Source organism: Nicotiana sylvestris, chromosome 3 (genome assembly GCF_000393655.2).
Source record: "Nicotiana sylvestris chromosome 3, ASM39365v2, whole genome shotgun sequence".
Taxonomy (NCBI): Eukaryota; Viridiplantae; Streptophyta; class Magnoliopsida; order Solanales; family Solanaceae; genus Nicotiana; species Nicotiana sylvestris.
In genome coordinates this window covers 135,399,539-135,411,833 of record NC_091059.1, presented here as the reverse complement: position 1 = coordinate 135,411,833, position 12,295 = coordinate 135,399,539, and the positions used below count along the sequence as shown (strand labels likewise).

At 36.9% G+C, this 12,295-nt stretch overlaps 1 protein-coding gene across 2 annotated transcripts; it reads left to right on the top strand.

Moving 5' to 3' along the window:
- Positions 1 to 8,021: 8,021 nt before the first annotated feature.
- Positions 8,022 to 11,982, top strand: LOC104236260 (dehydrodolichyl diphosphate synthase CPT3). Of its 2 annotated transcripts, XM_070171028.1 has the most exons (3): positions 8,022 to 8,492; positions 9,260 to 10,182; positions 10,772 to 11,982. In XM_070171028.1, the coding sequence occupies exon 2, from the start codon at positions 9,303 to 9,305 to the stop codon at positions 10,173 to 10,175; it is 873 nt and encodes a 290-aa protein (XP_070027129.1). In that variant the 5' UTR covers positions 8,022 to 8,492; positions 9,260 to 9,302; the 3' UTR covers positions 10,176 to 10,182; positions 10,772 to 11,982. The 2 variants fall into 2 exon arrangements, with proteins under 2 accessions (XP_070027129.1, XP_009788451.1); XM_009790149.2 differs by lacking the exon at positions 10,772 to 11,982 and having other exon boundaries at positions 9,260 to 10,577.
- Positions 11,983 to 12,295: the final 313 nt, after the last annotated feature.

Sequence of the window (12,295 nt, the reverse complement as noted above, 5' to 3'; positions counted from 1 at the left end):
TAGTATACTTATTGGGTAAGAAGAACTCGATCTGCTTAATACTCCTAGCTGCTCTTATGTGTACTAAATGTCTTGATTGAATATGTCTTGTTGTTGATAGCCTATAAAGATGCTTGAAAAATGAAATAAGTGAACTGGTAGTGTGTTAAAAATTATGTAATAAGCCTCGACCCAATAGTTATGAACTAACTTCAAAGATAGAATTGCCTAAGAGCTATTGTGCTCAATTCACGCCCATAAGTGTCTATTTATCACTATTGTTTTGATTTATAAGTATATCCGGTGTGATTTGAGATCTTTCATACCGATGTGAAACATGTGAAATATGAAATACGGCCACTGTGCCAGGAATAAAGAATCTTGTGAATGGCCAAATGAGCCAAGGAAATACTGTTGTTGTTGGTGACTGGAAATACTAATTGGAAACTATAAAAGGTGAAAGGTATTTAGGTAAGCATGGTTGCGTTTATGCTATATTTGTATACTTGTATTTATACTACAATTGTGTATAATATCCAATCAAATCAAAAAAATATTTTTGGAGTATCATTAGCAAAAACCGAGGAAGGGTGGGTCATAAGGCTCATACCTGAAACTACACTTGCCGGTGTAGGGGTAGATTGTGGTTATTCCCCTTAATTGGGATGAACTTGGTAATATTTGTGAATTGGTAACGCCAGCCCACACGATATATGGGGGAAGGCAGCCTAGTCGATCGGGTCGTGATCGGACGCCATGCCGCACGCATGGTGGTATTGTGCTGAGAATAAAAAACTGGAAATTTAAAACTAGAAATTGTGATTGTGGTACATGTCTCCAAAGGGACGACCTAGCCGATCGGGTGTGATCGGACTCCGTACTAACAAAGACGGTGGTATAACTCATATCGGTGCTAATGATCTCCCAACCAAAAATTATATATATTATTTTATTTTTGTAAACTAGAAGACTCATATGTTGCAAATTGGAAGCTTGTATGTTGTTGACTCGACTTACTGTTTCATGTTTCTTTGTTTATATGGTTATTCTATTCTGGAAGAGGGCTTTTAGTCTTACATACTAGTGCTATTTGACGGCGCTAAAGTCCTTTTTGTCGGGGGTGTTGTATCGTTTAATGATACAGGTGGTTCCATAGCAGGCGGCATCGGCCAATGATAGCGGTATTCTCTTCCCAGTAGTCTTGGTGAGCCCCACTCCATCCTGGGGTCATTTCATGTAACTTTTGTTCATTTTCTCATCACGTTTTGAGGTATAGCCGGAGCCTTATTGCCGACGTTTTCATATTACTCATCGGTTGTATTTAGAGGCTCCGTAGACAGGTTGTGGGTGGTTTTTGGTATCGGAAATTAAATTAGAAATATTGGTATTTGACAAATATATCTTCCTTCATATATATTAAAATTGTCATATTTTGGATACTATGGTTGAAATGGATAGTGAAACCAAAATGGAAGTTGTTAATGAAATATTTATAAAGTATGATTAATGGAGTCCATATCCTCTTTACTCATGAACTAGTTTGGGTAGAATGAAATCTAATAGGCTTGTTCAGTCGGGTTTACTCGGTTGAGCGCCGGTCGTGTTCCACGGTTTTTGGGGCGTGACACTACCCCAAGCCCAAAGCCGTCGATACAGCCTATTCCCACTATACACACTCCTCACTCAGCCCAACACCTATCACACACGTCACATGAACCCCTTACCCCTACCAGTCTTGAGTCATCAATTACTACATCAAATCAATCGCAAAAACTGACCACTCTAATTCACCCCACGCCTGAAACCACTTCATTAATTCAACCTCATAATTTTAACCCCACTACTACACGCAAACAACCTGTTAAAATTACCAAAACCCACCATGAACCGTTTGAGCCTAAACCATCAATACATGAGAAATCTATCATACTCCAACACACAACTTCTCAACTACCCCATAACAATGAATCACCAAATCAATCACCCTTGGAACAACCCACCACCGAACCTACCACCACTATACATCACCCAGTATCCACCAACACAAACGTACCCTCAATCTTGGCTGGAGATGAGCCTACAAAACAATGCACTAACCTTCATGATGGAAGTGGAAGGGTAGGAGGTGATACTAATCTTACAAAATCCGACAGACATTGCATAAATAGTAACGGAAGGCATGGCGATGGAGCTGGAACTATACAACCAGTATCTATGGTCCATGCATCCACCCTCATCAATGCAACATGTTCAAACACACACACACACACACCACTCCCACCACTTTGTACTACAACCAAACAGCTTTGATGGATCTTCCATTCTATCCACCATAGATTCCATCACATTCCCTGGTCCCATGGATACAACAAATGTCAGCTCTCTACATACCATCTACCTTGCATGCACAGGCAACACCATACCACCCCACTCCAGTACGTCCTCAGCAAGCAACGCCCAACAGACTCAACGAAATAGAACAATTAGAGGTGGAAGCGACAATGGCGGATATCAGGGAAACACAGCCAATCCTGTGCTTCCTCAACAACAACAAATATTACAACCTCAAAGAACATTATGCAAGAAAAGTGATCATCATATGCCTCCAAGAGCTTCAAAGCTGCTCACTAAATCTACGCCCTACAAACAACCCAGAGGTAGGCAAATATGGACTAGTTTTGATACCCTCAATGAGGGGACCAACAATGGCCCAAGTTGAGCCACAACAGACTCCACCAACACCAACAACACATAGCAATAAAATGTAGTTCATAATTTGGACTTGTCGAGGAGCTCAGTTGTTGCACCCAATGTTTTCGTATGTTAGAGTATCCGTAAGTCAATTGATGTAAGCTCAGAAATGAGATCAACTTTGAAAGTACGTAAAGTAAGTTAATACTTTTATAATGGAGGTTACAAATCTTTATGATCATGAATAACGAGTACCAAAAGGGTTGGAAAGCTTAGGCGCTAAATGAATTAAAGAAAATAAGTTTCGTCGAATGTCGACAAGTTTGGAATGTTATAACCTATACTTTTGGGGTGAGACAAGGGTGATTAACATGATGATGAGGTTATGTTATGAGTTATTTTAGTCGTATGATAGTCGTGTGTTATTTTTTTAAGTCAAGCAAGTTGTGGAACAAAAGTTGGAAAAGGTCATCACAAGTTACATTCAAAAATGAGTTGAAACTTAGGTTAAATGTAGCTGAGCTTTTATCCCAACATACTTTGAATCAAGGGATGATATATATATGAAATTAAATATCTATGAGTCTAGTTTTCAACTTATTAAACCGTTTATCAATATGATCTCAGAGTATAGAGATATTCGCATTTTCGCGAGACCGCGCAGCTAGTAGGTGACAAGTAGGTACATCACCTACTTGCCAAAAAGAGAGGCCTCAACTAAGTCGGTCAAGAGGTGACTTTTAAGGGATTATAAACTCAGTTATTTCACCTATATTTCAGAACAAGAAAACCTAATTGAACCCCTGCAACTCCTCCCCAAAAATCCCACACAAACCCTAGGGTATTTCGGGTGTTACGACGCGATTCTAGTGCTGAAAAGTCTGGACAACTTGCTAGTTTCTCTTTCTCCTTCTTGTAGCCGTGTTGAGGAACTTATTTTTGATGAAAAAGTACCAGGTTTTGTGGGTTATACTCAGTACAAGGTAGTTTATGCTTCTCCTTCCATTATCTATGCGTTTGCAAGTTGTAACTCGATCGTAAAGAATAGACCTAGCTAGTTTCGAAAGAATGGTATGTTGTTTGTTCTTGTGTAATGATTGGCTGGTTGTAAACTTATTTTTAAATTAAATTCATGGTTGGTTTATTGGATAAGAGGTATAATGATGTACTTTTGGTTGTATTTCCCAATTTGAAAGAAAAGACAAGTCGAAACGTGTTTAAGTAAACTGAAAAATTATTTTTGGGTTGATGAACTTGTGGGAATATTTTTGGGCTGTTTCGAGTTGGTATTGGGTTGTCTCTTTTACTACTATTTTTATGGAGTTGAGAGAAGGAAGGTTGTGGAGAAACACCACATAATGGCAAGGTTGTTTGTTGGTCGTTCGTCGTAATATTTTCGGGTTGGTTGACACTATTATGGTTGTCGTGTTGTGTATGAAGTGATAGGGGTATGTTGGGCTATTTGTAATTGTTTTGACTAGTGTGAAGTCATATATATAGTGGAGGTTCTGTCCGTTTTATTGTAAAATAGGTTGTGGTCGATACATAATAGTTACGACGCTTAAACGTTAACGAGAGTGTTATTTCTCTTATTGTAGACTAAAAAGTCGTGAAATTGCATAGCTTGAGGTTGGGAAGAATATACAAGGTATGTTAAGGCACTTACTTCTTTCTTTTGTCATGATCTAAAGTGACATGAACATAAACGGTACGCTAATTCATAACGGATCTACTCCTACAAACTAAGGTTGTCCATGTGGTTCTTTCCTTATAAAGTTATTCTAAACAAGTGTGTATGATCCTTAAATCCCACAAAGGTTTATATTGATGGTAGGGATGTCCATAATGTTAATCGAAGGTGCAATGACCTTACATCACTCCGAAAGGGTTAGAACGCATGAGTCGAGCATGCATTATATATATGTATCTATTTTACTCTACCGAGCCGCGCTATAGTCGGCCGGGTATGGCACCTATTGTGCAACCACTGATCAGTTGGGTTTACCGAGCTCCACGTGGCCGGGTACGATTCAACCGAGCCTTATGATGGCCGGGTACGTTTTTACCGAGTCCTCTTTGAGGCCGGGTACGATATAATGATGATGATGCCCACAGAGGCGAATGTTTTTAAAAAGTTCATTTATATATATGTATTATGCATTTCATGTCAGTAGCCCCCAGAGGCACTCAGATGTTACAGGTTGTATCTCCTCTATCTCTCTTTACATTACTGTTCTTGTTTATGCTTTCTTGCCTTACATACTCGGTACTTTATTCGTACTAACATCCCTTTTGCCTGGGGATGTTGCGTGTCATGCCCGCAGGTCCCGATTGATAGGTTGACAGTCCTCCTAGTAGGCTATTAGCTCAGCAAAGGTGTTGGTGCACTCCACTTGCTCCGGATTTGCCTAGTTGGTCAGTATGCTTTGGATATGTACTGATTGGTATGACGGGGCCCTGTCCCGATCTTTATGATTTTATGTACTCTTAGAGGCTTCTAGACAGATGTCAGGTGTAGGGACACTTGTATGGCCTTGTCGGCCTATGTTTTGAGTTTACAAATGGTCATGTCGGCCTTATAGGCCCGTATGTCACATATATAAGTTTGTATATCATTTTGGGTCTTCATATGTTGAGTATTCCCTTATGTTTTATTCTTATTATCTCATGACCGGTTTTCTGGCTCATTTAATCATGATAGTATGATAAGAAAGATATGTTACGTTGGTAAGTTGATAGATAATTCAAGATGTGATAAATTCATTTGTTGCCTTGATTATTGTAATTTACTGGATTTAGGCTTTAGAGGAAGTAGATATACCTGGACAAATAAACGAGGTCTAGCTGATAGAATTCTAGAACGTTTAGACAGATTCATTTGTAACTATGATTGGCTCGATTTATTTCCTGAAGCCAACGTACAACACCTTCCTAGAACTCATTCGGATCACTGCCCCTTACTACTCAATTTAAAGCATAAATTCAGTCGTAAAAGAATAATTCGATTTGAAATAATTTGGACATCGCACCCATCCTTTCCTTCTCTTATTACTAATAATTGGACTCCTAATAAGCCTTTATTAACTGCTATAGAGGATTTCAGTGAAGAGATTCAACATTGGAATCAACACACTTTTGGGAACCTCTTTAAAAAACAAAAGAACATCCTAGCATGCCTAAGTGGGCTACAATCCTCTCCTTCTTACCCTACTAGCCACTTCCTCCAAATTTTAGAACAAGATCTTATAACAGGATTTAATCAACTACTAAGACTGGAGGAGGATTTTTGGCGCCTAAAATCAAGAATAAATTGGCTACAACAAGGGGACACCAATACCAAGTTTTCCACCTCACTACACTTCAACATAGGAGACGGAATAGAATCACTGCCCTCAAGGACCTAGGTGGTAATTGAATTACGGAACAACCGTTGGTAAACTCCTTAATAATTAACTACAACAACACATTATTCACCACTACTCATATTAATTCCCTCGTCAAGCTACCAAAGCATAATAGTAATACTCTTACTAATATAGACCAGTCACACTTGTCAAGACCTTTAACTATAAAAGAAATATATCAAGCCATACATTCTTTCCAACCTCTTAAAGCACCGGGGCCGAACGGGTTACATCCTTATTTTTACCAAATATATTGGCCTCAAATTTCACAATCAGTAGTAACCTTTTGTAATGAGGTTTTTATTTCTGGAAAAATACCAATTCAGATTAATACAACCTATCTTTGCCTAATTCCTAAATTCAAAAATCCTTCAATGATCATTCAGTATCGCCCAATCGGACTCTGAAACACTATCTACAAAATTATAACTAAATTAATTGTACATCATATAAAGTCATTATTCACTAAAGTACTTAGTCCAGAACAATCTGCTTTCCTAAAGGGGCAAAGAGTAGCAGATAATGCCATCATCGTTCAAGAAATTCTTCAAAACTTTAGAAAGAAGAAGGGTAAAATTGCAAATTTTCTAATCAAACTAGACATTGAAAAGGCCTTTGAAATGGAATGGGGATTTATCAAAGAAATTTTACATTTCTTTAATTTCCCTCACAAAATCATCTCTCTTATTATGTCTTGTTTTACAACTGCTTCCATTTCAATCCTTATAAACGGGCACCATTCACCTTTTTTCTATCCATCAAGGGGCATTAGGCAAGGTGATCCATTATCCCCTTACATCTTCATCTTATGTCTTGAAAGACTATCAAGACAAATACACCAATTGGTGGATTATCAGCAATGGAAAGCTATCAAGCTATCCCACAAAGGACCTCAAATATCTCATCTACTTTTTGCAGATGATATCACCTAAACATCTAAAATAAGTATATCAACTGTACACACTATTATTGATACTGACAATTTTCACACAAAAATCTGGGCAAAGTATAAATTTTGAAAAATCGAAAATATATTTCTCCAAGAACACTTCTCAATCAGAATTTTTGTCCTATCATCTTTTAACATGAGGGAGGGTACCCTCTTTGGTAAGTACCTTGGATTCCCGTTGTTTGTGAAGAAACCAACTTCAAATAAATTTCAGTACATATTAGATAACTTCAAAGCTAAATTATTAGGGTGAAAATCAAACTTTCTTTCAATGGCGAGGCGCACTACCTTAATAAAATCTACATTGAACACCTTACCAAACGGCCCACTTGCCACCCTTAACTCCGACCGCTATTTGTTGAATCATCTAGGTGCTATTATGCAAAGTTAAAGTCATGGTTATAGTGACATTATACTTTTATAGTATACAATATAATATAACAGTGTACCATAATAAATAAGACATTTTTAAATTTTTTCCAACTAGGTCATTGCAAATATTTTCTTAAATAAATTTTATGATGGAGTTCCATGAAAATAATATTCATTGTACATGAAATAGGTATCGAAAGACATAAAATAGTAATATACCTATTTGGTATATTTATATGCAGTTTTGAAAAACCATTATGACAAGTACTTTATAATAATATTAAATACGAATATGTCATTTTATTATAATGATAAATAATTTTGGATCCTATATGCTAGAAATATTTATTGTAATACATATATTTTTAAAAAAATAAAAGATAAAAAGAAAACGAGAAATAAGATATACTATATAGTTTTTTTTTATTTTTATAATTGTTATGGAGAAAAAAAAAATGAAACAAAGAAGGGAAAAAAAATACTCTATCAGTTATTATATAACAAAGAGCGTAAGAAAATAGATATGGATAAAAACAATGAAAAAAGGGAATAAAACTAGAAAATAATCCGGTGGCAACCAAATCAAACATTGGGTATAAGGTCTAGAACTAGAATTGAAGGAAGAGAACAACTTAACTATTAATGGAAGAAGATAAATTTTTTTAGTGAGGTCCACCATTGTACCTTGGACGCGATAAGCTTAAGTGGGGAAAAAAGTTAATAATTAAAAAATAGGAAGCAAAGTAAGAACCCATAAATATTGCTGATCACCAATAAGTATTCTATGATCCATGGAAGAGATAGAGCGGATAAATATTGCGGGTAAATTGTTTGTGTTGGGTAGGTATTTGTGAACTTATCCCGGAAATATAAGGGCTCAAGAGCCAGTACTTTATTCACAAGGAAAAAATAGCAATTACAACAACCCATTTGGATCCCAATTCAAAACCACCAGATCAACCCGAACATTAGAAGTCCAACCCGCCTTTAAACCCATCTTCTTCCCATCACCTAAGAAACTTCAATTTGCTTATGCAATTAAGGGATCTTTTGATTGCTGTGCCCAACTAGTGAAGATCAGTCAATGCATATCAAAGGTAAATACCATACTTCAATTGGGTTACACTTTTCAAAGATCCGATTTTTACTTGTCTTTTTTCTTCTATGCCATATTTTGTTTGCTTTATTTTCTATATGGTGTGTCTCAATTAAGAGACAGGGCACAATCTATGTAGGTGATAACTACTAAGTAGTTGGGTATATGTTTTAGACTTTGTAGAGACCTTCTATATCTATCTATCTCTATATATACACACTTGCACTTTTAGTTTATTTTGGTAATGACTATGATATGAGTTGAGCTAAACGAATGAAATGAGGATTCATATAGCCAACACCTAACTTGTTTGGGACTAAGGCATAGTTGTTGTGTTTGTCTTAATGCAAAGCCTTTTTTTGTTTGGACCTTTTCTTTTTTTGGCTTAAGTGGGTAACCCCTTGGATCTCACCTATCACAAAAAAGAAGAAAAACAAAAATAATTACTCTAGATAGATTGCAATGTACATTCTGATATGCTGGCACTAGTGAAGCTTCTAGCTTCCTCACATATCTAACAAAACTTGGAGTCTAGTGCAGTGGCGGAGCTAGAATTTTCATCAAGGGGTGTCAAAATATAAATAATTAGATACATTGAAATGTCAAGGGGGTCAACGTATATGGTGATGTCAACTTACATTCGTTATGTTTGCCCTTTTTCTACATTGGTTATTTTCTATACGAACAGGAAAAAATTGATTATGTTCTGCTCTAGTTTCATGCTATCATGGCTGTTAGTTGAGACTAAATTCTCTAATTTTTTATTAGGTTGATCTTGGTGCATGATCTAGCACTAGGTCAGAGGGTTGATATGGAAGCTGTGAACGGTAAACAAGTGGGCCATCTATTTGATAATATTAGCAGCTTTTTTCGCCAATGTATATTTTCTGTGCTTTCTGTGGGTCCTGTTCCTAGTCATATTGCTTTCATTATGGATGGAAACCGTAGATATTCTAAGAAACAGAACTTGCTAGATGGGGATGGACATAAGGCTGGATTTTCAGCTCTTATCAACATGCTAAAATATTGTTACGAGCTTGGTGTAAAATATATAACGGTTTATGCCTTCAGCATTGACAACTTCAGACGAAGACCTGAAGAAGTTGAATCCCTAATGAAACTGATGCAGGAAAAAATTGATGAATTAATTAAAGAGGAGAGCATTGCAAACCACCTTGGCATTAGGATTTACTTTCAAGGAAACCTAAAACTTCTGAGCGACCCTGTCAGGTCAGCGGCTGAGAGGGCTATGGTAAAGACAGCAGGTCATTCAAAAGCTGTATTATCTGTTTGTGTTGCCTACACTTCAACAGATGAGATTGTGCATGCTGTTCAAGAATCTTGTGAAGAAAAATGGGATGAGATTAGAAAACGAGATGCAAATAATGCTGGAGGCAATTTAATTGGACTCGAAGAAAATGGGAAGGACAAGGATGATCATCTTATTGGTGTAACAAATGTTGACAGACATATGTACATGGCAGTTGTTCCTGATCCAGACATTATTATACGGACTTCTGGAGAGTCTCGGTTAAGCAACTTTCTTTTGTGGCAGAGTGCAAATTGTCTTCTTTATTCTCCCACTGCACTATGGCCTGAGATAGGTTTGAGGCATTTGGTTTGGGTAGTTTTAGACTTCCAGAGAAACTACTTGTATTTGAAGGAGAAGAAGAAGCAGGCATGAATTAGAAGTAAAAGTTCTTTAGCAACTTTTAATCATGCTGCGATTTTGTGTTGCAGCTCCATTTGTTTAATGGAGTTTTAGTCTACTAAATATGTAAGCATGGATTAGGACTGCTCTTTATCGCTCTTTCTCTCTAGATATAGTCAGTAACTTGTCATTTGGTGGTAGAAAAATCAAATACAGTATGTAGTGAAAGGCTGAAAGCTATATGGGATACACCTTGATAGCAAGCATATTGTAGTTTGGGCACTGAGCTCTGGGCTTGGAAATTGTTGTATCAATAAGAAGTTAATTATCACGGATCAAATGTTTTACCCACTTGTAGCCTGTAGGTTTTGGATTCTTAGGGACCATTTAAGTGTTCCCAACTCAGATGAATGGATTCAGCTAAGTTTGATTAGAGCTTGATCCAAAGTAATTTTTTGTTTCCTCTATATATGCAGCTTCCAGGTTGCCTCATAGCAGAAGATATCAGGGGTTGGGCCTTTAGCATTGTATCATTTAACAAAGCCAATAAATAGCAGTTGAGATGAATTTTTGAAGCCACAGATAGATTTCATCTCCTCTAACTACTCCAATGCTCCGTTTTGATGCAGATATTGCCAAGGACAAGAAAAGTGGTTTCCGAGGAACAGCCTTTTATGCTTTTGATGCTGAAGTCATACATTTTTTTCGAGAAGAAAGAGTGAATGGAAAACGTGAGGAAAATGTTAAACAATATTTAGTAATTCAATAAAGGTGAAAAAAAAGAGAAATTCCCAATGAAAAACTTGTAGGCTTCATCACTCTCACTCTCTTTGGTCTACCTATGTTACCTTATTATCTATCTTTTCCTTGCCTTGCATGGTGCAAAATATCAGGCTGCAGCATATAGGTTCCACTAGAGTTGGTCAACAACAGATGATCCCCTTGACATGTTTGAGGCTTTGAGCAGATTGGGAAAGATCTTTATAGAGAACTCATTACCCTAAGCACTTCTAAGTTTTGTTCCTATCAACTTTATACATAGCTTATTATCTTAAGCACTTGTGAATCTCTGCCTCTATCAACTTTCGGTGTCTAACTCTAACCATAGACTTTTGACATCGTCTGGAAGTGTTTCTAAATGACATTGTGAGTTTGTGGTCCTCTAGGTAGAACCATTGAGAATCATTGAAGGCAAAGGGGACATGATTAATTGTGATTCTTGTTTCTATCTCAGGTAAGCTGTTCAGATAATCGCTAAAAGAGATGTTTGTTAAATTACATCACCGTTTTTAACTGCCTGATGGGATACCTTGGTTTTCTAATTTTCTTTTGCATATGTTATCATTATCACTGTGTTATCGATCAAATTGTTTCTTTTATTTGTCAATTAAATAGGCTTTCTTCTAAATCTGTTGGTTGCTAGTGGTTGGTGAATTTTGCAAAGATGATCACTTATGGGTTTACAAATAGTATCTTGCCTCTATGGTTGTCAAGTTGATCTCTTAGTTAGCAAAAGGTTACATATCAAATGAGGAAAAAGCCTGTACATTCTGATCAAGCCATTTTTCAGTATCAACAATCATTTGGCATAAGTCATCAAATTTTTACGGGCATATATATTTGTTTTTCTAGTGGTCTTTTGATCTTTTGCTTGATATCGAGTCTTGGCACTATGTCCTACAGTTTTGATTTTTGAGACAACAGTTTGCATCCTTTCTAGTTGATGTGAATTGCCAGCTTTACTTTTGTAAGAGATCAGTTAAAACATAATGTGGTACATCTGCTTCTGAACTGCTCTTTTGCTGTATTACTGAAGAAAGCTGTTGCTCTGTTTCCGTCAGCAACTTCTTATTGTAATAAATCAGAGTTAAGTAATAGAACTTGGACAGTTTTTCTTATTAATGCTTGAAACGAAAAACTACATCTAAGATTCTCTTGCACCTAACGGTGTGGCCCAAGGTCAATGAAGTGAGTGCAAACCTTGGAGACCAGGGTTCAAAGGTAATTCTCTTTTGGTGGAAGTAGCAGATATTCGATGGAATAGTCAAGGTGTGCTTGCAGCTCTCGCCCAAACCAACATTTTAATAAAGAAAATCCTAAGCTTCTCTTTTGTTTCCTCATCCCAATTCCCATTCACTGCCGTACAACTTAGA

Coding starts and splice junctions, on each gene's coding strand:
- LOC104236260 (XM_070171028.1), top strand. CDS start 9,303: ATGGAAGCTGTGAACGGTAAACAAGTGGGCCATCTATTTGATAATATT.